This window comes from Anguilla rostrata, chromosome 7, assembly GCF_018555375.3.
Source record: "Anguilla rostrata isolate EN2019 chromosome 7, ASM1855537v3, whole genome shotgun sequence".
In the NCBI taxonomy this organism is placed as follows: Eukaryota; Metazoa; Chordata; class Actinopteri; order Anguilliformes; family Anguillidae; genus Anguilla; species Anguilla rostrata.
The window spans coordinates 15,596,246-15,621,888 of record NC_057939.1 but is presented as its reverse complement, the minus strand read 5'-3'; the positions used below and the strand labels follow the sequence as shown (position 1 = coordinate 15,621,888).

Below are 25,643 nucleotides of genomic sequence, written 5' to 3'. Positions count from 1 at the left end.
GAAAGCAAGACAAGAGGGCTAACACACCTCCCATGGAAGTGAACTTGCGAAACACAGGTAAAAGAATTACAATGACCACTCAATAATTTTGATTGCTTAAATAAGAAATCAGATAATGACTCTTTCAGATATAAGTTGCCACCTTACCCATTGTTTAAATTCAGTCCAGTACACCATATATTTGCATGTACATCGAAAGGTGAAGGATGAAAAAAGAAAAGGGGCAACAAAAAAGTCTGCACACTACTGCAATACTCCCATGATAAATGTATTTACACATGTGTGGGCGCAAATAAGGTTATCATGGGGGCACTACAGCAGCCTGCAGACTGTTCCTATTGTACATTTATGTTTAGCTCCACAGTTCAATACTGAATTTTCACCAAGGCTTTCAACGAGAGAACCAACAGGAGCGCAGCTCTCTGTGTCAGTGTAGGCCGAAGCCTGGCGCCAGGCCTGCAAGTGTACAAAGCCTTAAGTCCGTAGAGCCATGAAGAAGCTGTCTCTGCTCTGCCCTCCAAGCATAGGTGAGAATGGGCCAGCAGAGGTCATAAATCACATCTCTCATCAGAGACGGGAGCCTGCGCGTCGTCCCATCCTCTTAATCACCGTGTCTTTGACCGCCGCCCCTTCAAAGCGAGGTCCGCGTCATCGCCGGCCGCGAGCGGGCCCGAGATTCATGGCCCTTTAATGGCGCTCAGATCATAAATTCTTTCATACGCAGGTCAGAGAAAAATCTCTCGGCATGAATAAATAACGGCGAGGCGGACAGATGAGGGGAGATTAGGAGGATTATTTTTTCCCCCTGTTTAACGTGGAGGCCATATATTCTCTTAATCTGCCCTCCCCGAGCGTGTTTCAGAGCATAAATGAGTTTGAACCTCAAAGGGCTGCGGGCGGCCCACCGGCCTCTCCGATCTCTTCATCTCCGCTGGCCTGTCTAAAGGTCAGCGGCTCCGGCTCTATGATTAGCCTATTGCTATTTGTTTTCAATAAAATATGAATATATATTTGCGGGAATGTGGCTTTTTGGTTCAGAGACGCTCAGCTGAGACAGACAGCGTCTGCGCGAAGGTGGGAGGAAGGACGTCGATCGGAAAGGGAGGGATAAGGTCAGGCTAGCGTCCGAGGGGCAGAACGGCAGTGGAAGGGTTTTTCTCACCTGTTAGGACCGAGGCAAAGGGCTGCCAGGGGTCAAAGGGGCACTTCAGTCTCCCAGGCTCAATGCTGTGCAGATGGAGCTGGAATGTGGCATCCTGTGATGGGAGACAAAGTTTATTCAATATGGTGTCAAAAACATGTCATGTCTGATACATCAGATAACACCCATCTTTCAAAACGTATTGTTTTAACAATATACTAAAGCATTTCGCCATGGAATATTGACAGGATTCCATAGGAAAATGAAATTAAATGAAAGCAATAATTTATTACAGTACATCCTCAAACCCATCACTGGAGAATCAGATCTATACTGAGGCCATAGCATTGCAACAAACTCAATAGGCCAGAACTAGTTATGGGAATCTAACTTGAAATTTTAACTTCCAAAATCATCGCCTTGCTCACTGTGAAAAATAGACAAACCAAACCACATGAAAAACACATTTTGTAACTGTATGGCAGTGCAGTAAACATGTGGGCCAGACTGCCAACTTTGAAGCTGTTCGTCATTTCTGCAGTGCCCCTACCTCTCCACGTCCGCCAGTCTCCACAAAACCACACATCGGGAGGAAGGCCCCAGTCCCGCACGCATACACATGTGTCCGGTTGTAGCAGTGGAGCACCCGGATAAAATTGGCACACTCCGTCTATAGGGGGAAAGAATGAATGACTGACTGACTTAAAAATTAAAGTCACTACATGGAGCATATTAGCATTTTTGAAAGTAGAAAGAATACAATTAAAATCAACACGCTTGAGATTAATTAGCCAGCTGAGCCAACAAGTCACTTAATTTTTAATTTGTGAAAAGCAAACTTCTGTAAGACGTCAGTTGAAATTTGCTAATGAAAAATATTCCTAGCTGAATATAAAGAAAAATTCAGACTTACATGGGGATTTTTCCCAGCGAAAATACATGTTTCCACTCTCTCTCTTGATGCAGGCCAGCTGATCTGCAAAAAAATATGCATAAATACAGCATTAGAATAAATTTTGCATAAGCAAAGCAGGTCTGTGGCCAAAATCCCATTTCCCTTATCTAAAGTGGGGAATCATCTTCACATGCAAGTATTAATGAAAACTGCCTGCAGTAATCTTCAGCCAAACAATGCAGTCTTTGAATGCTGTCAACGACTCTGCTATATTGCATTCCATGACCACCATTTTCCATTCACCATGTTGGAGCCCCACCCATTTCCCCCTATATGTCTGAAACATAATGAAAGCAATGGGCTGCCATGTGAACAAAAGGAACTCAGGAGATCTGAAGATCACATTACGTGCACAACTTACATTTCGAAAGCACAATTATCAGTATAACGGGCATGTATTTCCAGAGAGCAGGCCTACAGTACCGTGTGGAGGGCAAGCCATCCCTCCTGCCCTGCGTGTGCACACATGTGTTATAAAAAGCTTAACTGATTAACATGCAATCCTCTGACCTTTAATGGGGGAACGCGTCACCGTACATAACACCGGCCTGTGGAATCCATGCAAAACACCTTATAATTACATACGGACACAGGTTCTCGTGAAAGGACTTAAACTGAGGCACTTTGAAGCAGTGTGGAGTCAAAATGTGAGTCCAGCTCCGACTGTAAAAGGCTAACACGCACCACCCCCGCCACCCCCCGCCCCCTGATCCCTTCGTAGTGAAGTACAGCTCTCCGGTAGAGGCCCAGAATGGTTGTACTATACTGGGGCATGGAACATTGTGTACGATTAGGTCGGACATGACTGCTTGCTTAGGGTGAGCGAAGCTGAAGATATCCGTACACATCTGTCCCTGTGTGAGATATGACATTCCTGTTCTGCACCTTCTTTAATATTACAGGCCAAATTATATTGGTATTGGATATTAATTCATGTTATGTTAAATGAACGTATGTGTGTGTGTCTGCATGTGTGTGAGTGTTTGTGTGTGTGTGTGTGTGTGTGTGTGTGTGTTACTATCAGAGTTCAGGATTAGGGCCCATTTTGTGAGTCCGGATGGCATAGTCATTTGGGGAGCCTATGAGTTTATCCACAAGGCTAGCAAGGCAATCCTACTTCATTAACATGTATCAGAGTGTGCTTTTTTAAACTCAGTAAAAATAAATGTTGAGTCAATATGGAGGCATTTCACCTGCAGATGATCTAGTCAGACTCGCCTGAATCTATCTATTACTGCTGTAGATAAGTACTCCAAGACTACAGCACAACAAAACATGACATGACAGTACAAAAACAATGAATTTAAATTATAAAGCACACATTTTTAAAGAGAACTGTCAGTCTGTGGTCCCTCTATACATTAGGCTGTAGTGTGGGAACATGGAGAAGCCGTGTGTTTATCCTAGTTTATTGGATTAAAATAAGGATCAGGGCCTCAGTACCTCCCTGTCCATAATCTCTGGTGAGATGAGATATTGTGTGTGGGTATGTGTGTGTGTGCATGTGTACATGCGTGTGTGTGTGCATGTGTGCAGGTGCATGTGTGTGTGTGTGTGGTGGTGACGTGTTTTTGAATATTCCGTATTACTTTAAGGGTATTTCATCACATTAAGTCCTTTCACATCAAAAAATTAAGAGTGTTGTTTTATTCAACTCATATCCTTAATTCTCTTGAGAAATGCAAGAGCGGTTTCAAGCACTGCATTAATTATTATAAAACATACAGTTACCTCTCTGTTAGAATTAAAATGTTTCCAAAGCATGCTGTGACTTTGCAGCTAAGGTAAACTACAGTAATGCATTATGGGCTGTCCGTCATTTAGTATGGTCCAACACTTAAATCTGTCCATGAAGGTCATTTACTAGCAATGCAATCCCTACTGTAACATTGCATAGGAACACTTCCGTCACCAGCGGAATTTCTCCACCTGTGTTAGTTCATTCATAGTACCTCTCACAACCTGGAAGGCTTATTCACAAACATGGAAAAAATTAAACCAGCTCTCGAGAGAAACATCATTCATGACCTTTTCTTTATGGCTAGCCTCATAGCACAAAGAAAGCCATTTAACCTGACATCGATCATAAAACCCATGGTCAAATAGTATATGTGTTTTTGCCACTAAATTGGATTTATGCGAGCACAACATCATCAAAATGTTACAAGCTTGTTTCCCCAAACACAATTAAGGCACAATCCAGCATCCATAGGAAAACCTAACAAATATTGAATTGAAAATATCAGCTGTGGGCTTTTACCCCACTATCCAAACTCTTAAATGTATGTCTTCAGCAGGCTCAAACAGTACAGCGTTGCAGCGTTATCTCCACACCATCAGTCACCTCAATGACAAATGTAGACACACACTCCATCCATCCATCCATCCATTATCTATACTCGCTTATCCTGGGAAGGATCACCAGGGGTGCTGGGGCGAGAGGCAAGAGTGCACCATGGACAGGCTGCCAATCTATCACAGGGCACACACACCATTCACTCAAACACTCACACCTATGAGCAATTTAGAGTCTCCAATTAGCCTACCTGCATGTCTTTGGACAGTGGGAGGAAGCCAGACTACCTGGTGCAGGCCCACACGGACGCAGGGAGAACATGCAAACTCCAGAAAGGCCAGATTCGAACACATGACTTTTGGCACCTGTTACAGTATCTCTCGTGTTAAAAGTGTGCCACAAAAGATTTAGAAATGCTTCAAAATTATGAATGTTCATGGTTTTACTTTAACCAGTAGACTACTACTAATAAGCATCTATATAGATGAGGCAATGCTGTAGCTTTAGGCATGTTGAAACTATTCTAGCTTTAAAGTAGGTACAGTAGAAGGCTTTGTTAAACATCTATGGATTATAAAACAAGACCTTATCATTATAAATGTTGAAAAAAGATTAACTTTAAAAGACGCTCAGTAAAGTACTACATAAAGCATTGATGAATAATTTCTAAGGAAATACCTCAGCATTATGAATACTGAAAAGGGTTCCAAGTTAAAGCCTGTATTGCATAACAATTATACATAAGGCATCTATGAATGATTTTGAAAGCAATACCTCAAAACTGTGAATGTTAATGATTTATTTTTAAAGGGTTTCAATAACTCCAATACTTTACAACACATAATACCTGCCTCCATAGAAAATAACACTTATCCTCACATTATAGATTTTTTTATGTGTCATGAACATTCACACTCCTTTTCAGTACTTATTCCACCGTTATTTCACAGGGACAACACTACTGAGATATCTTCAAGTCTCCTTAGGTGACCTTTCCTCCATACAGAAGATCCTTCAGATCTTTCAGGCTGCACTGATTATAAATTCAAGCCACAAATTTTCAATACGGTTTGAGTTATGCTTGGGATCATTATCTTACTGAAAAATCAATTTGCATAAAAGTTTGAGCTACCTGTCAGGAAGCCAACCAGGTTTCGGCCAAAATGTCTTGGTACTTGCTGGAGTTTATCATTTCACTGATCTTCAGAAGAAATCCAGGATCCGTAGATACAAAGCAACCACATAATATTAAAAACCGACCACCTTGTTTCAGAGCAGGTATGACGTTCTTTCATAGGCATCCTTCTTCTGACGCCAAACCAAACTCACTTCTGGTATGCATGGCCAGAAAGTTGAGTTTTGGTCTCATCAGTCCACAAAAGCCAGTTACAACTGAAATTACAATGTGGTTTAGAAATCCCCAGTTTCTTATTTTTGTTGATTGGCCACAACAGCCCATTGAGGGGAATCAACAAAAATAGAAAAAAAAGCAAGTATCAACAACCCTTTTCCCCTTCATTGTGATGGATGGTGCATGGGTTTACTTGTGTTACCTCATTTTTATACCCCTGTGAAACAGGAAGCCACAGCAGGCCACAAAACAGTTCCCTAGGACTGAGATTACATCTTCTGTATTTCATTTAAAACAACCACTAGAGGTAAGGCATTGTGACACGCATATTTTTAGCAAAAAAGCATGTTAAATAGCATATTCTTCTCTCAGCAATATAAAATAATATAATTTTCCATTTTTTGAACATGACATGTATTGTTTACAGTAATGTACCCAGTCTTCTTTATCAAGCGTGTTTAATGCTTTATGTTCAATTTGCCAATTTTATTTTTATTATATCATACATTTTCAGTAAGGCACTCTATAAAGCACTCCTTAACCATTCCTTCACTGAAAACTTCATATTACATAAAACTGTATTGACTAATTAAAATGTACTCAAATTTTAAGACTGAGAACCTTACACTGCAGACTGAAAAGCTTACACTGCAGATCATGAATTTAATTTAGAATATTTACTGAAGTAACTGATATTAAGAGTCATGCTCAAGAGCATAACATCTTCCCTGAGGTCAAAAGTCGAGTTCCATAACCAGCGCTCCATATTTCTGTGATTAAACATTTTAGAGTTATTTGCTGCAGATCTGAAGCCATTTGGAAAGGCAATATTTGCTCTGGAAATAAGGGGAATGAGAGAGGGGAATGTATCTACGGGAGATTTTCCTGGCAATCGGGCCAGAGCACGTCGGACAGATGGGGAATTTGGCTCAACTTTCCCATACCTTCGCCTATTGGCATGCACTAGGCAAGGTTTTCCAAGAGCAAAAAAAAAAAAACACATTGCCCCACTTCTTAGACAAAAGGCTACAGAAACCCAGTGACAGTGGCCCCACTTTAAAAAAAAAAGATTATCATAATAATAAGCTATCGCTCCTGCATTCCTTCAAAAAAGGGAAGAGAGAGACAGAGAACCCGTTCTTTAAAACCGCAGTTGTCATGAGACCTGGCATTCTGCCGTGGGTCTGGGTTTATGTGAGTGACCGTGGCGGTGAGGTCGGTGTGTGACAGGCACTAAATCTTCTCCCACAACCCCCAACCCCCCACCCCCCCCCACCCCGGTGAAAACTGTGTCCCATCATGCCACGGCCTGACTCTGCATTATCCTCACGCTGTGTCCCCACACTCTCCGACAGTGACTGACAGCTTTCATTGGGCCGGCAGCGCCCAGAGAATTAATTGGCCTGTGCGCCAGCGTGGGAATCTTTTTTTACACAAGTGGGCGGGATTTGTTTGGGCTGGAAAGAGCGATCAGGAGGGAGAGAGAGAAAGAGAGAATGAAAGAAGAGGTAAAGTGGGAGGAAGTACACAGCGCACTACGGTAGAGCGTTAGAAAGACAAAATGAAAAGAAAGAGCAGCACAGGAATGAGAGGTTACTCTCTATGTCTCACTTGCCAGACCAGAAACCACAGATAATGAATGGATTCAAAATGCCTGCATTCACCAGCGTGTATGCGCTGCAGGAACCTGTGGTGACGGGGTTGTCCCAGGCTATAAATCACTGGATGTTGTTGGCTTCCCATGACAATTAGAATAAATGCAGTTATTAAGCTGTGGTACATCATGGTAACCTGAATAAAACTGTTAATCTTGAAAACCCCACAGTCGCATGCAACATTACAGGCTGTAGAACTTCCAGGGATTTGGCAAAGTCATTTCCCAAACATTTATCGGCCTAGCTAAATCATTTATCAATTTACGGCACACACTTTACTTAAGATGTTTGACATGTTTATTTAAAAAAGCAATCTGGTGCAAAACGATGTTATCTGGACTGTGCTGGTGTTGGTGATGAGGAAACACCACTTGAGTGAAGCTAAAACAAAGTGATAGAAATCAAATAAACACCCCTAGCACTCCAAGACATAGCTCGCAGCTGCGTATACAGATCTGGGCTGGAAAATCCACTGCACACCCTGCAGAAAACGCCAACATGTATCATAAAACGCATGTCGCTGAGGTGGAGAAACAGCAACCATGTTGCTGGGACCCCCGTGGTGCTGCTGCGACCCCAGAGCCTGACGATGCCGATGATGTGTAGCCCTGTATGCAGACTGCAACCCGCTCTGGGGGATCATTACTGTCTGCGAATGGAGTCTGTGTCGCAGTCTATGTCAGACAGCCGCTTCTCAGAGTAGGGTGCCAGGAACCATGAGAGATAGATGCTGCGGCTTCTTCTTCACGTGCCGGGCAGCGAGAGAGCGCTTACTGTATGATGTATCGTTTTCGCTCCAGGCCTGAGCTGGACAGCGTCCCACTGGCGGCCGGCCAATCCAAACGGAGACGAGGGCTGAAATCCTCCACCGCCACGCTGTCATTATTTGCAACTGTCTGGCGCTTCATGGTGTGAAAGCACAGCGTGAACGCTTCTACCGCGTATCACACAGTGTGACTGCAACTCCCACACAGGTCACAGTGCGACTGTTCCCGCCCTGGAGTTCTCTGCCTGGTGGCTCCTGACCCTTGGCTCACAGCATGACTGCTACTGTACCGCAGCTCAGAAAGTTGCAGCAAAAGCTGCTTTTCTGCTGTAACTACATGACTCTGCAGCAGCTTTCTACAGCAGAAATGGTGCATCGGAGAGTGACAACTACACATTGAAGCTTGTCGCTAAATTTCGTCTGGAGGATAAACGGCTACTCACCATGGCGGTCTTGGCTTTTCTGTGCGCCTCGTTTGAGTCGTGGGAAGATTAACTGTAGCATGTGTGTGTTCTGCTTGCTCTCTTAACTCCTGAGTAAATTCTACATGTCTGGGCAACAACTGCTTTATAACTAAAGGACAACACACAATGACTACACAATGACAATTGTTCTTATAGTTACAAGTAGTAGTTACTAAAACTTTGAACTTGGAATTCAAAACAAATAAAGCATCAAAAAAGTGATACTCAATTACAGAAATTATCACTATAGAGGTGTAATTCCACCTTGCCGTGAACTGCCTGTAGGTAAATGATACTGCAGAGAAAGGGATATGAGGGGAGTCTCGAGCTTGGGGTCCTGTTCTCATACTGTACCTTCTTTGGGCTCCTGTTGAGGTGCTCCAGGTCCAGCATGAAGATGTGGTCCCTGGCCCCCAGCAGCAGGCGGCCCCTCTCCTCATCCAGCAGCAGGGTGTGGGAGTGCAGCCCCTCACGGAAAGGGGCCACCGTGCCTGAGTGAAGCAGCTCTGGGGAGGGGACAGCAACTCATCAGCTTACTTTGACACGCAAGCACACACACACACGGACGCGCGCAGGCACGATGCAAGCACACACACATATGCGTATGTATGCGCGCACACATGCACACACACACAAACACCCACACACCTATTCTTACAGGCCTACTACACACACACACACACACACACACACTCACACACACACGCATGCATGCAGGCGCACACACACACACACACACACACACACCTACTCTTACAGGCACACCACACACACACAATAAGTCAGACAGCCACACTACACACTCTCACACACACACACACACACACACACCATATTCATACAGGCACACAACACACACACAATCTCTCTTTATCTCTCTCTCTGACACTCAATAACTCATAACTGCATATGGTCTGTTTCCCGTTTGCATGGTTAATATTTCAATTGGGAACAATGCCTTTCATCATGGCAGGGTTTAGCAGTCATGCCCTGATGGCTTCTTAAAGGGCACGCTGCTAAAGAACAAAACAAGCTCTTGTCATGGATTTGACTTTTCACTGGAATGTACATTTTTCATTTAAGCACAGACACAAAGTATCCATGGCGTTCCACCAAAAGGACTCTCTGAGACACCATTAATAACCAGATTACTGATGTGTGGCCATGAAAAAAACAGGCTTATCAAAAAGGCTTCCATGATAAGGGAAATGTCACATGCAACCCCCCATCATAATTACAATGCAGGTGTTGGTATATATGACTTTTGGTATTAATAGCGCTAACAGCACCACCACTGATAACAATCAGAGTGTAAGAAATCATTGTTCCTACTCAGTCCAGTTTTGGCCAGTGAGACAATGGTCATCTCACACGGCACCATACTTAAAGTAACCGTGACCCTGCACAGCTCCTGAACATGTCTGTCAGGCAGGAGTGCAGATTCTATCACGATCAAAGTCCCCGCTCCGATGCCAGAGACTCTGAAATGACGCATCCACCGTACAAGGTCTCCTTTTATACAGCAGGCCAAATCTCCTTGGCGACGAAACCACATCTCCTTGGGGGATATCTTTCTGCTCATAACCTGAAACTGAACCTGATTTAAGTATTTTTGAACCTGACTGGCATGACCACAGATTGTCATCAACTTTGTGTTTTGTTTCCTTCAAGTGAAAAAGAGCTTTCTTATCCTCTCACTCTTGTTTGCTGATAACGCGCAAATTGCTTTTAAATTAATTCTTGATGACCAACACCTTGATTATTGAGCAGTAGTTGAATGATAGCCTCACTGCTTTGAGATATTACTGTTTGGCTCTTGTTTAAATATTGTAACTGAATGTGTAGACTGTAAATTCAAAACCTCAAGCATCAAAATTTTAACTAAGTCAGCAATATTTTTATATTGTTTTTCCTCACTGCTATTCTAAATAAATCACACTTCCCCCATGCATGATAATGTGTCTAACAGTTGGTAAGAAATCACTTTTTAACAACTCACTCATGCAAACATGAATCATTTATCAACTGAAATTAACTAATCTTTTTTAATTTTCCCAAAAACATTTTGTATTTTGCCTGCATGACATTTATAGACAGTTAGATTTCTCACATTAATTATTTGAAGTCACTGATATAAAACTACACATGTAAAGCACATCATATCACTATGTTTTGAGACAGCAGAAATCTGTTTCCAATTGTTTTATGTAGGATTTGTGACTTGTGAACATATCATACTGACAAAAGTCAGTGGTTGAAATAATTAGGGCTTAATGTTCTTATTGGCAAAGACATTAGCTTACGTAAAACAAAACAAAAAAAGTTCATCTTGGGAGTAGACTTTCATGCAAACTCATAAGCCAATAATCCAACTGTTATGACATAACCAAAAGCAATTACTGATATAATGGCAACACACAAAAAGTGCTGCTTAGTTAAGAATATCTTTTATATCTTCTGTGTTCTGTGTTGTCTTAACAAGTCACTACTCAATGTAAGAATTCAACACTTGAACCAAGCTAGTTACATTTTATTGAATAAAGATCTTGTCAGAATAAAATCAGTCACTTGCTTTAATGGGTTTGCAGTAGCAACCTTTTGAAATAACTTCTGACTCTGGGCCAGTTGGAGAAATAATTGCCTGCTTTTGGATCACAGCACAACCTTCCTCGGTAGGTCTTGCACAAAAAAAGCCAGTGTGAAAGTAATTCTGTGACTGTAAGCTGCAGTTAGCCAAGCCTTCAGACAGTCTACTCTCTGCGATCCGCACGGAGACCTTTTGGCCTATCTGTGAGATTTCTGCAGAGGCCATGACCGGACAACTCCAAGCACTATGCGTGGATCCATGTACCAAGCGCCGGAACATGGACGGATCAAACATCGCCACGGCAACCCCACAAAGGAAGGCACAGGCTGAAAGGACAGACAGCGTGATTTGGCCTCTGGGCACAAGGGGCTTAGCAAGTTTTTCACAATCAATATTTGCACATCCATGGTTCCTCCCCGGTACGCCACTGACAGATTAGCTGAGCCGGACTTGGTCTAATTTAGATTGTAAACAGGCTGAGCAAAGAGCCTGTGAAAGACTACCTAGAGCCCTGCTCCAGCTAACACTTTATCTAAAGAGCTCCTGTAGGGTACTACTTTTCATAGTAATTCAACATCATCTGATTAACACTTCCATTGAAAACATAATCCTTCCATTTATTTGCACAAGATAACGCCGCTCAGTTGACACTTGCGAGGAGAGACTACAGGCTGCCTTTCTTTGAGAAACACTTTGAGGCTACGGTGACGCAAGTCTTGTTCTGATGTATTGTTTTCAGAGTTGTAGGCAAGACTCTTGTTCTTAATTACAGAAGACGCTCTGCAGTAAATCGGATCAATGTTAAAGAAAAATTCATACAGTATGAGTACAGGATGTTGAAATCTGAAAGAACATCATAGCTCAAAAACCCATTGCTCTGCTAATCAAATGCGGCTTTAGAAAGGGTCTGGCATTGTGAAACGTCCGACCAAAACAACACACTACAGCAAAAGTTTGTAGCCTGACAAAAAAAAACAAAAAAAAAAAAAACATCTGGAAGGATGCATTTTCTTGGTATTACAATAAACATGGTGCATAAATCAAAAATACTCTACAGTAGGCTGAAAATGCTATACAAATGTAAGTGTTTGTACATGAATGCAATGCTGTTACCAAGCCACCCAGAATGAAAAGAGCAGCTTACAACTCAACCCATGATAACCCTTCCAATGTAGTTAGATTACCCAATGCAGCAGAACTCAATTCCTTCACAGAAGGCATGATGGGAAACAAACCAACAGTCGGTTTCATTATCCTATATCATAGCATACCAAAGAAATGCCACCCACTGTCTAAAAGGGAATAGGGATAGGAAGGGAGAGCTGGGTATTCATCTTAGATCAAAGAGACAGACAGGAGATTTTTATGGGTTTCACTGGGGATGTGGGATTCCACTGTTTAATTAGGAATTAGGTGGAGCGGATGTCTCTATAGCATATAGTTCTTTTTACACTGTTTGGAAATGCAAAAAAGGACAGGGTGAGAAAGCGACTGAATGAAAACAATGTAGCTTTTCTAGAAAACCCTAAACTCTTCTCTGGCTCACGCATACAGTCTACACACTGAGACACAGTCACACAAGATGATTGTATAAAAGTCTTGTTTTACTACTTAATAATATTCTGATTAATGGTAGAATATTTGTTGACTGTCATTTTTTTTAAATGGAAAAGAAACTCCCAAATAATGTCTGCAAATGTTTTGCTCACAAACTTGGATTATCTTTTTTCATCTTTACACCAGGTAATTCTCAAAACACAATCATTGATGTAGAAAGGAGGACGACTGGATTTTACATGCATTGTAAATTCTAGATGGATAATTAAGTTATCCATCTAGAATTTAGAGATTTTCTGATTTAAACATAGAAACACAAAGGACAGGTGACAAAATACTCATTAAACAATGAGTGTATTCTAGCCATTTGTCTTGTCCCAATCACGGCACGTGTCCAGAGTCTATTTCCGGAAAGCACACTGTCTGACCCACAGACCCACAGGGGACTTGCTCTCCAGGTTGAAAGCATTTGTAAAAAATGACACTGTTTCCCTGGGTCCTGCTGTAAAATTGCCACTTCAAACAGCCTAGAAGCCAATGTGTTGAGCATCCAATAGTCTACTAGGTGCCTGGGGAGGGAGAACAATGGAACGGCATCAAAAGTCACTAGCTCTATCACAACCGCTATCTATCACCTCTTGGAGCTAAATGGGAATGGCTGCACAGTGGAAACTTTGAAGAACGACTGAAGATTGGAAGTGTGATCTCACAAAGCATCTGTTTTTTCACGGGATAATTCGATAAGTGTTCCTAGATGTGTGCCTTTTATGGACACTGCACGTGATGCCGGGCAGGCCTCAGGCAATGTGACGGCTGTGAGAAGATGCCGAATTCTAACCTCTGTTGTGTACAATCTCATAGTTAATTTAAACATAACTATTGAAATAAGTAAAGAAAGCATGTATTTCCTGAGTTTTTCTCGAGGCAGCTGATTTACCGCTTCAATAGATACACGCAGTAGATTTAAGTCAGCCAGCATTCTTGGCTGAGGCGAGCATGCTGTTTTTGAAATGTGAATTGACACAGAGATGAAGGATTCAAGTGGGATCTCAGTTTGACTTGGAAGACAGGCAGCGGTCAGGGCTTGAAACCCAGAGTTGCGGTTCACAGAGACTGTGGCATTAGCCCCGCTGAATGCTTTAAAACCAGACAATGCACTGATGGAATCTTCTCTTTTATTTGTTTCTCTCTTTTCATTTTGGCTGGGCTATCAATCATCATTAAAAGCATTTTTTTTGGGGGGAGGGGGGATTTAAGAAACAAGCACACCAACATGCAAAATGATGGAGACAGTCACATTTGTTTTGCATTCTTAAATTCTGTCAGTTTTTTCTCTCCCAGTTCAGACAGCAACAAAACAACTGCCATATATTCTTTTCCTGTTAATATGTTACCGGAACACAGCTGCCATATTATGACCTATACTTATTTTTTATCTAGTTATAACTGACTTAATTTGGATTTTTATCAACAGTTTCCAAATGGTGGGAAATTGTTGCTTTTAAAAAAAGATACAGTGATACAACCCAATACACTTGAATAAACATCAAATATTAACTTTAGGAATACTTGTACTGTAGCAGCTACATATTTCACAGACACTCTAGATGGCAAATGACATAGTTTCAAATGGTACTGCAATTATATTAAAGCTCCTGAGACCCAGCATAAGTATTTAAAGACCCAGTTTAAGTATTTTAACAAAACATGTTGCACTGAAAATATTTTCAAAAAGTATTACTTTCATTCAGTCTTCCTTATAGTGTAGGTTTCAGTACAGTAGAATATATGGTTCCTGAGATTAAGACCAGAGATTCATGTCCTCTAGGTTAGGCAAGTTTATTTTTTTATAATATTGTAAATGTACAATTGTGATTCCATAAACACTGAGAGATTTCACGGTGTTAGACCTGTTGCTAGTTTGCCCATTTTAATTAACTCTAGAGGAAATACTACCTTTTGCGATGAAGCCTTTTCCCTGCCTGTCATCACCACCATTCAAAATACAAAGATACTGAGATGCCATGCAGAAAAATGACCTATTTGGTCACAGAGGGCTCCATCGCTGAGGAGTTATGGCTGTTAAACAGTTAATTAAATACAGCACAACCCACTTGCTCCACCTGAACTACCTAAGGGCGCAATCATTCACATGCATATGAACAAACTATCAGAGACATTCAGGATTGCTTTTTGGATTGAATATATTTCATAATATCTATCATTGCTTTATGGCCGACCCATTGTTCTGTACATTTCCTGACCTCCAGCAATAATATTGATAGTCACACACTCCCCAGCAGTCACCCACAAGACTGGAAAGATGAAAACTGTGGTTAGACAATCACTTTTGGGACCCCGTATGTTGATATAATTCACAGCTAGGAGCTTGAATTGGCAGCCTCAGAAAGGAGAGCCGGCTGCCAACGTTGGCTCTGGACAAAATCAGATATATATAAACGAAGGATACGTGACAGAAATCAAATCAACAGCTGAGAGGCTTTGGGGGAAAGACCACCTTAGCTGTTGATAATCCTTCTGTGTGAATTTTAAACGTTCAATGTACACACAAGATAGCCAGCTTTGCCCTTGGCTATAAATCACCGTTGGGTTTAGGCTGTGAGGTAATTCTGTGCATATACAGGGGACACAGTCCCTCTGGCATCTCTGTTACATGCACCATCTGGCCCATTCCTGCAAATGAGACCACTAACCACCAAGCCTTGAAACCACAGTACCATATATATGGCCTTGTGTTATATATATGAATACATGTGTTCATCCATGCCTTTTAGTAAATGAAGAACTTTGACACCATCCTGTTTTTCAAATGAACTGTAATTCAAATATCCAGCCTCCTTCAGCAAGATTCAATAAGAAAGTTACACCAGTGGATTTCTCAGAATAAGGTGCTCCCATACCTTTGTACCCCAGCGTGACCCTGGGAACACTCTGCTTGGCACTGTCCGCCAGAAGGGCCGGCAGAAGCAGCCCGAGTAGACACATCCAGAACCGGAGTGGACCGGGTCGTCTGGAGCGGGTGGTCACCCTGCCAGCCTCCGTGTCTGCATCCATGGTGAACACCAGCCTGCAGCAGAGTGGAGTCTTCAGCCTTGTGTAGGGAGAGCAAGATCAGGTTAGATGACAGCCAGGGAGGGGCCCAGATCCATTCAGGAGGGGTGTTGGGTGGGGAGTAGGGGGGTCTGTTTAAAAATCTCACTGAGCTCTGGAGAACCCCTAGTGTGCGAATACTCAGCTGTTTACCATGGGCCCTTCCCAAGCATGTCAATTCACTTTGATAGGTTCCACCAGTACCCCCCTAAAAAAACCCCTACCCCAAGCTCCAATTCTAAGCTTGTCAGCTGCTGACTCCTTCGAGCGCTTCCTTTTGTTTTCCGAAATGCTCATTCCTAAATCCGTTCTGCCATGCACAATGGGCAGCCTGACAATAAAAGTAGCCGTATTCGAGGTCTTTCCGACTGTTGCTCTTTCTCTCGCATTCTTTACCCCCCCTTCCCCCCTTTCTCATGCTAAGCGATGTCCTTAGCGGTGGAGGGACTCTCTCGAAGGGACTCCCTCGGTTAATGATCATCGTACTATTCTTTTACCCCATTCTGCTGTTGTTAATCAGCTGACCGCCATTGAACTTGTGGGTAAAAGGAGACGGCAATGATGCTGCCACACCGGCCACCCTTTATTTCAGGGTCAGAGTCCCTTTAAGGAAGTATCGCTTATGGATGCAGTGGCAGTTTTTAAGGCGACTAACCCCCCCCACCCCTGTTTCGGGATGGCCTGCGGATCATGTCCCACTAAGGTACAGATCCCATTACCCATTATCTTTCCCACAAATCCCAACAGACAAAGCCTCATGCCATTCGCCTCACAAGGTCTAACAAAAACAAATTCACTTGAAATACGACATTCCATTCTGAATTGATACGAACAATTTCAGGAATTTATAAAGGAAAGAATTCAATTTTTAAATTGGACACCTTTTCTACTTATCATATGTTCATGTATCGTGCCATTGTTCTGTCTACAGATGCACTGCATTTCCAAACTATGAAGAAAGCATGCAGGCTAAGCCATTGTACACATCTTGTCACGGCAAGAACAAGGCAAGGCATTCTGCCACCGGATATTCAGCCTGTGATCCACCCACATAAACTCACAGATATCATATCACTTCTGTTTATAGCCTATGAAGTCTACACAATACAGGCAGGAATGGAAATGTCACTGTAATCCAAGTGGCGCCATACATCCAAAAGTCCAAGACATAGGGCTATAATGCAGAAAGCTTGTTTACTGTAATGAGGGGATGCTTTATTTATTCCTACATTAAACACTTTGAAATTCAACAGATAATGTTCCAAAGTATAAACATCCCCAGGGTATAGAATTAGTCTATACATGCCTTCTGACTTACTCTGATTTGCCATAATCAACTTATATCCCCCTTTAAAGGCAACAGAGAAAAATGCTCACATCAGCTCTAAAATGCAGCAAGTAATTTACATTTTTTATTCTCTATCCAAAAAAGGCAACTTAATTCTTCTGCCTAACAATACTTGACTTGATGTGTTAAGTAATACTGTATGGCTCCAATTCAAACTGCTTAATGTTCTCCATACTGAAGGCACAGTAATTTAGGTTCACCTCAAAATTAAATGCATGCTGTTTATCATGTGAAGAAACTCCATTCCATTCATTTTTTTCAAAAGAGATTACTCATTATGGAATAATTGTGCTGCAAAATCCAACTGGATTTGATATTACCACAACTTCAGTTGATGTGTAATTAGGGCTATATCCATTAACTATTTATTGGACAGTAGTAAAGAGAGACTGGCAACATAACTGAAATTTTCCATGCTGAGTTTGCAATAATGTGCCACATTCACTCAAATCTACGTGGGCCTTAGCATTAAGAAGAGTAAGGAGCCCTCACTTAGGGCAAACAACAGTGCGAGCCTTCTTTTCTTCTTCAAATACCAAGCAGCACAGTACCAGCATGGGTAAATGACTCAGAGCATGCCCTCCGTGTGTTTCCGAAAGAGGCAGCCTGTGAAATGGGTGTTTGTGTGAGCCGATCAGCCCACCTCTGAAGTGACGTAGGCTATGATATGCCCAAGTGGGAGCAGCTCATGCAGACTGCAAACTGTTTGTGTAACGTGCACACAAACGGTCCCCTGTCTGAGTTCCTCTGCCACACCGAAGCCATTGGCACACGGCTCTAATGATGCAGGGCCCTGGGTCCCAGGAACAAAGATAAACCGCATAAAAGTCAAGAGTACTCACTAAGAAGCATTTATGAGAATGGAGTGGCTCGGTTTGGGAAAATTCAACATGGGCGATCAAACGATCACTCAACAGGTGCCAAATGGGTAAAGCAACATCCGAACGTCCAGGGACGATACGCTTGACTTAGTGTTACGATTCGCAATCTTTGAAGCACAAGCAGTTAAAATCATTATGGTCATGCTGAAAAACCAAAACTAATGTGTCGCGGCCTTTATGTATGTAAAAGAGACATGTTTGATCTATTCAGTGACAGAAAATTCAACACTATGAATTCAACACCAATCTCTCTTAACACTTATATAATTCTTTTTTTTCACAGGAAGGTGCAATTTTATAGCCTCAGACTACCGAAATGGAACTGCACCAAAGAGACATGAATTGAAGCCTCGTGGTTTAGCAAGGTGATCAGTAAAAAGGAAAATACAGCAAAAGTGAACTGTTTCCAAAACCAAAGATATTTTTTGCTCTATTATTTAATTTTCTTCTCAGTAGTTAATCTCGAATATCTCAAAGCTTTGAAAACTTACACTTAAAGGCAGAGCATTTACGAGTGTGCCTACTGTAGCTATTCATAAAAGTAATTTAATGGGAAAAAAGCTACAGGTTTTTTGTTAATGCAAAATTAAACACATTTAGACATTTCTGTGATAAAATCTGGTTTTAAAAATAATCATAACAAAAACCCTCATTACTTGAGGCAGGGAGCAAAATCAAAGTCCTTGACGCAGAGGAATTGTTTTTGCAGACAACAGAAACTTGTTGCTCCCTGGTTTGTAATAAGCTTGCCCGGACTCAAAAATAATGCTGTTTCTGTAACCTTGTATACAACAGCCCCCATAAGTAAGTTTTGCATGCCATTTGAATCAATTCACAAGTCTCACTGAACTCACACTATGTAACCTCCAGTTGGTGTGACATCTGTGGAGAGAGATGTATGCTTTCATTCATAATGATTTTTGAATGTCCCACCCAAACAGCAAACACACTGGTTATGTCCCAATATGAAGGCAGCTGCCTCGCTGCCTGCATCCACAGAAGTGAGTTCCCTCTGAAGGTAGTGCATTAACAGAAAAGGAACTTGAAAAGGCAATGAATTTGGGATGCACTTTGAAGGCAGGATGACGTCACAGAGCATTCACATACCCATACAAGATCAGTGTTTACTGTTACAGGTGACAGCTTGTACTAAGGCAACTTAGATGGATGCATTTTTTTGATGACTTTGGTTTGGGACATGTCTATGAAGGACAAATAGGTAAACTTGTGAAAACAGTGAAAATTTTGCCTTCAAATGCTGCCTTCTAAGGCAGCTGACTTCATATTGGGACACAGCCATATTCATATTGGGCATTAATTCAAGAACATTAGTTATCTTGCATGCTTATTCTTGGACTGAAGAACAGAATGCTTGGCCTAAAAAAGAAGGAAATCACTAAATAGCAATTTGGCTATTATATAAATGAATTGTCCTTTACTGCAATGTAATTGCACTTTGAAGCCCTTATTTGAATTACTGACATAAAAATAAAGTCATCATCAGACCAAACGAAAGCATTAGGCTTCATAAATCATCACTGTCGTTTCCTTGAAAAAATGAACAATTGTTTCTGACTACCACCAGACAAATAGCAAGCAATAAACTCAGAATATTACAGAACAAAAAATATAATTGTAGTACAGTATAGAAGACTATAAGCCATGGAAAACATATTTATAACTGACAGAAGATGTTTCATTTTTCTTCTTGGTTAATCCTCTTCAAGGTAAAAGTAACAGTAAGCACGTACTCCCTACACATAAATCACGAGGAGATGACAAGACCTGTGTTTTAAGTTCAGTAATCTCAGGATTTGGCAGAGGGACATCATGTTAAATGGGTGGGCATTCAAGTAGCTGGCCTGTTATCTGAGCTCACTGTACACATTCCTGCGTGGGTTTAGTCATTGAACTTCTCAACATTCTACCTGAAAAGCTAATTCATACAAAAAGATTCAAGTGTGCACCATATATACCAGTAAAGAATGCCAACACTGGCTATGATCAATATTGTATTTTTTCTATACACAAATATTAGTATCCACTTAAGATGAAGACTCTCAAAATGAAACATACTTAAATCCCTATCAAAATCAATTGAGAGCGATTTCAGTAAGTTAATAACAAACTTTTAAAATACATACAAACCACTGAAATCCAATAAGCCCATAATTTATATATGAAATCGCTCCCTTGTTGCTGGGAAAAGCTCTAGTTACTCTACTCATTTGCCACTAATAAAACCTATTCATCATTCTGGCAGCCCTCTTTGGTCTGACCAGAGCTTAATTATTTGCATGGCTATTAATACAAACAAATTGAATTGAAATGCCATATAAAGACTGAATATGTTTCCTGCTGAGACAAATTATATTTCTTTACATCCTCCTAATCCTGAAATAGTATAGCTAACATTTTGTCCGCCTCTCCAGTTTCTCTCTTCTCATTCACTATTCTGTGTCATTCTGTCTGAACAGTTGGACAAGGATATTTTGCATGCCAATTCCCTTTGCACAGCACGGGGTCAGTGTGCGGAACCGTATCTGAATTGCTACGCACTTGGTATAAAATATGCTGCAATGCCATGACACCCGCAACAGCTGGCCCAGTCCAGCATGTTTAAGCTCTAGTCTTGGGGGCACACTGTTTTATAGCAAGTTCTGCTTAGCTCAGCTCAAAATTAGATGCATTTTTTTGATGTCATAATTTGATACAGATTGAGGTAAATCACACAACAGGTATCTACAATTTGGCTAGTTCTTCCTCCATACAGTGTAAATGTGTGCAACTGATTGGACATCTGAGCAGAAAGATATAAGTAGCACTCTTTATTCTATTCATTTTAGTCAATCTTTGCCTTAAACAAATTAATGATTAACATAATGACATTTGTAAACTGTTTTGGGCATATGATGACTCACTGAATGAAAAATTATAAACACCGAGACAGCAGCTCAAAAATGTGTTTAAGGTAAAAATATCTGTTGAATTGCTCCCATTACTTTATATTTAGGAGCAATAAGCCAGCACACAGTGTGTCCCCTGGGACCAGGGCTGAGAAACACTCGTCACTTAAACTGAAATGCCATATGGCACTTCTACTGAATGTGTCACAATTCCAATGAACTTTTTGCAGTCGATTGTCACTTGGCCAGAATCCTTAGAATAAAGCCAGTGAAAGTAAAAACAAAGATTCATTCTGCCAACACGGACCTGCATTAAGGACACAGCTGTCTGCTATTCAAAGCTAGTTTCAGAAAATTGTCTTGTACTTTTTGTTCAAAGTTGTTTAATGGTATGTGTTAATCCTCATTTATCTTAATGGAGCAAGGTTTTGGAGCGCAGATCACCTATCAGTTCAAGCCAAGAGCAATGCCAGGAAACATCTGATGTTCACTACCTTATGCTCAGGGAAATTCCTTAAAGTAAAAGACCCTTCACTGAAAGAACTTTCCACATTCTACAACAGAGGTTGACTTGATCCTTGGTAACTCTAGACGCCCTGCTAGTTTCCATCGATGCCCTTAATGGTGCATGACAAAATGGACACTGCCTTAAGTGCACCGCTTAATCTTCACCTCTCAATTAAACGAAGGCTAAGTAGTCAGTAATACCTCCTCTAAATGTTATTTTATTTGTCATGTCAGTGGGCAAGAGAATATATTTCACTCACGCCAGCATTGGTTGGGGGGAAAAAATTAAGTACAGGGAGAGGTGACATTGAGAAAGCGTTTCAGAGCCATGAAAAATACTGCATTTTTTTCTTGCACATGTAATTCCCCTTGTCTCTACTGACAGTGTCCCATTGTATTCAGACAGTGCAAAGTGGGGCAGCATTCTGTCAGTCTTCTTGACAGCAGGAACAACCTGCAGGGCACATTTGTGAGAAACTGAAGTTTTGATATGAAATCATAAAAACTAGTTTCAGCCCAGTGTTTAGTGTTGTTATGAGAGATTCATTGTCCACTGGATCCAGCGAGACACCTCGGAAAAATATTTACAGTGCACATACAGTGCGGTTCACGTGAGATTCACGGAAGGAATTTAGCCCTGGAGTACAACAGCAATGCCCCACCTGGGCTAAATATCAGAATGGCTCATGAGGCTAGTCCCCTTTAGCGGTTCACTTCATTGGCACCCCAGCAGTACAGGCATGTCAGCAGCTGAATGAGCCTTAGAACCAGGGACTGTGACACACTGGTGTTACAGACTCTCAGTACACAAAGGAGGACGGATCTTATTAAAGAGGACATATCTGCTCGTTCAGGGGAATCTGGAATCTCAACCATATATGGATAGTCTACAGTTCTAAAAAAAGGAGCATGATTATAAACAGTGGTGCCCTATTAAGCCAGTGTATGTAGACTGAAATCAAAACAACTGAGGAAAAGTACCAGGAGTGAAGGCACGTCATAGCGGGTTAAATTGTGCTCCGGGGCATTCAGAAGTGAAGAAAACATCACAAAACTCAGACTGCACAGGCAGGAGATGAACTAGAGGCAGCAGAGACATTATCTCACTGTATGTGCTAGGTCACAGAAACACATATAGCGATATGAAATGTCCTACATGCTTATGACGAGACGTCATAATCAGAAAATTGCAATCAGATCACGTTCCAAAAGCCAGTTCAATTACATGTGTTTTCTTTCTCTCTGTTTTCAGAATCGTCATGGCAGAAATTCACCCCAGGATTTATTTACTCTTGTCATTTTTAGAGGAGCCATTGGGCTGGTGCCAGCCAGCTCGATGTCTAAGAAAACCATTTAGAAATAACACCAAGGTCCTCACCTTGGGTTCTGGTGGAGTAACGAACAATCCTGACACCGACTATTTAAGAGCCAGACCATTGGGATGCAGGCATATGACTGAGGCAGTTCCCATGAGCTCTAGCTAAAACTCAGAAATACCATAACACCCTTAAGTGTGCAAGTTTCCATAAAGTAAGTCTATCAAAGAGATGTGTTATCCATACTGTTAGCCTGAGACAAACACTTCTGTAGATATGCGACCAGACTTATTCAGAAACAGAACAAGGGATAATTTCACATTTTAACAAGGCACAAAGGGGAACTCACTAAGCAAATATTAAGGCTTTGGCTGCCTCTTAACACAGGAGACTGGCACAAATGTGTGAGAAGGAATGAAAGTGTGGGTGGAGAACTTCAATCTTTTGAAGAAACTAAGCAGAACATACAGTGTTAGTTTGGTATGATTGGCAACCAAGTGGCCTAAAACATCTGCAGAATATTATATGACAAATCAGATAACAAATAAAAAACTCAACCCTGGTTTTCCTGTTTCCCGATAGGGACCTGTTTATGTAATAATATAGCACTTACGTGGAACTTAATCATCAGTCCTAGAAATTGATTCAATTCTCAACCAAGATCCTGTCACATTATGGCATATTTAAAACAGGGATGCATCTTCATCAGAACAGTAATAAAATCTGTAGATTTATCAGTATTCTGTAATAATAAGGTTTTGTTATTATTATTAGAAGTAGTAGTAGTAGTAGTAGTAGTATTTAGCTAAATTATATGTTCACTCTTGAAGCTGCACTTCTAACTCAGTGATGTAACTAGAAAAGTAACAGTCCATACGATATTTAGCCAACGCTATGCCGTAGCATTTTACTCAATTAAATAGCGCACTTCGTTGAAATTGCATTGCATCAGTAGTGCCTGCAATTGCCAACTTAAACCTTTCAGTAGCTTAAACCCAGAACCAACAGCTCATGTTGCACGTAAATTTCCGAATAAACTTTCGTTCCGAGTCCAATACACAGAAAGGTATTTGCCAGTCTTTTCCAAATAAAAAATTTAACAACCATATAAATTCAGTTCAATGTATTATTATTATTATTATTATTATTATTATTATTATTATTATTATTATTATTATTATTATTATTATCCACAAAAGATGTGACCAGTAAGACAAAATATTAACCAACACACAATGCTGCCGCGTCATGAAATGGCAATGAAAACATATTAAACGAAATTTACAAATCAATAGCGGCATAAAATTATATTAAAACATAACACGTGTTCATGCTGACTCGACTGAGCAAGAGGAAACGTAACCTACCTGTATTCAAGGTGTTTCAAGCTTAGGGAGAGGAGATCCCCGGCACGCTTTTTGGCACTTTTGGCACAAGACAGTTCACGCACGAGTTCATACTCAGCCAAATCACCCGCGTGTCAACGAATGCACCCAAGATACTGCTAGTATGATAAGAACAGTGTTGTTACAGACGCACGTAAAAACGATATTCCGCGAAAGTATAAACACATTAAAGATGTCTCACGTTTGTATATTCCCTAACGCTCCAAACGTTCAGAAGTTATCCTTGCCGCTCGCTGGTGGACTGTCAGTGCACTCGTGTGTAGGGGAACTACAGCTGGCCTAGGGAGTCGCCGAGACGGCGAACCTACAATTAGAGTTTTTTTTCCCAGCAGGGTGGGGTCAGAACAAAGCTACTCAGCCAGGAGCAAGCTTCAGGTCAGTTTCTTCCCAAACCAGCTGTGTTTTCCGTCTACCTGCCAATGTTGGGATTTGGACAGTAATCTTATTTCCATAAATAAATTTTAAAAGGAAAGATATTTCAATGTCTAAATAATCTTTCATATTTTAGGGGAAAAGGTGTACAAATGTATTCTTCAAGAATTAATTGTGGATGATACACCCAGCTACTATGCTACTGTGGCTACTGCTTGAGCACTGTAATAAATACAATAACCGCATGCTCTCACTTCACAACTTTTTCTTCTGCAGTTTTTGCACACTGACACATCGGCTACTGAGGTGACACAGAGTGCACTTCACATTAACCTTGGCATGAACGTTTTATGGGGAACAAAATTAATCTGTAGAAACTGGAAGCAAAGTTTCAAATATGAATTTTCTTCCAACCTCTTAACACGATAACGTGTACTTTATTTTGGCCACATAGAAAACTTTGTATACTCCTTGTTTTCGTCTTTTTCTCGTATACAGGTTAACCCTCCTGTTATGTTGCGGGTCTAATTGACCCTTTTTAAAGTTTGAAAATCTAGGAAAAATACTTAAAATTATTTTTTCAGTATGAAACTTCTTCTACTGGCCTTAATTAGTGTAATCAACATTTTAAATGAAAATGGTTCATTTCATGTATTTGCAAACCCCCCCTGTATGGGGATTGACCCGGGAACATTTTTGCTGTACCTAAAAAATGAACAGAACAGGAGGGTTAAGACACTATGTGACAGCTATCCCAAGCAGATAGTGTGAACTTAATGATAATTTAATGCAGTATAATCAAGATTTGTCTGTTAATGCTCTGCATAAAATAAAATAAAATATAAATCTGTGAATTAACAATCAGGAAACTGTAGAATCATAGGCAATGGTTCGGTGTCAAAAGCCACGTAGTACAGCACTGTCCTGTCTGTGGTGTATGTTAGTTTAATTTAAAAGAATAAAAAAGTGGGGAAACGTATATAGTATATATAAAAACCTTCTTTTGTGAACAGTTATATTAGTT

General features: G+C 41.0%; 1 protein-coding gene across 2 annotated transcripts in view; it reads right to left on the bottom strand.

The window, feature by feature from the left end:
- LOC135259145 (semaphorin-3D-like) overlaps positions 1–24,537 on the bottom strand; it is a 44,921-nt gene extending 20,384 nt beyond the window's left edge. For both annotated transcript variants that reach the window (XR_010331210.1, XM_064343123.1), the window contains exons 1-6: positions 24,209–24,537; positions 15,694–15,884; positions 8,983–9,134; positions 2,055–2,117; positions 1,692–1,811; positions 1,163–1,256 (exon numbers count right to left, since the gene is read on the bottom strand). Coding sequence is in view for 1 of the 2 variants with exons in the window: in XM_064343123.1 (XP_064199193.1) it covers positions 1,163–1,256; positions 1,692–1,811; positions 2,055–2,117; positions 8,983–9,134; positions 15,694–15,847 (583 nt within the window). In the remaining variant the exon portion in view is untranslated. The remainder of the gene's footprint in view (positions 1–1,162; positions 1,257–1,691; positions 1,812–2,054; positions 2,118–8,982; positions 9,135–15,693; positions 15,885–24,208) is intronic.
- Between the last annotated feature and the right edge of the window lie 1,106 nt (positions 24,538–25,643).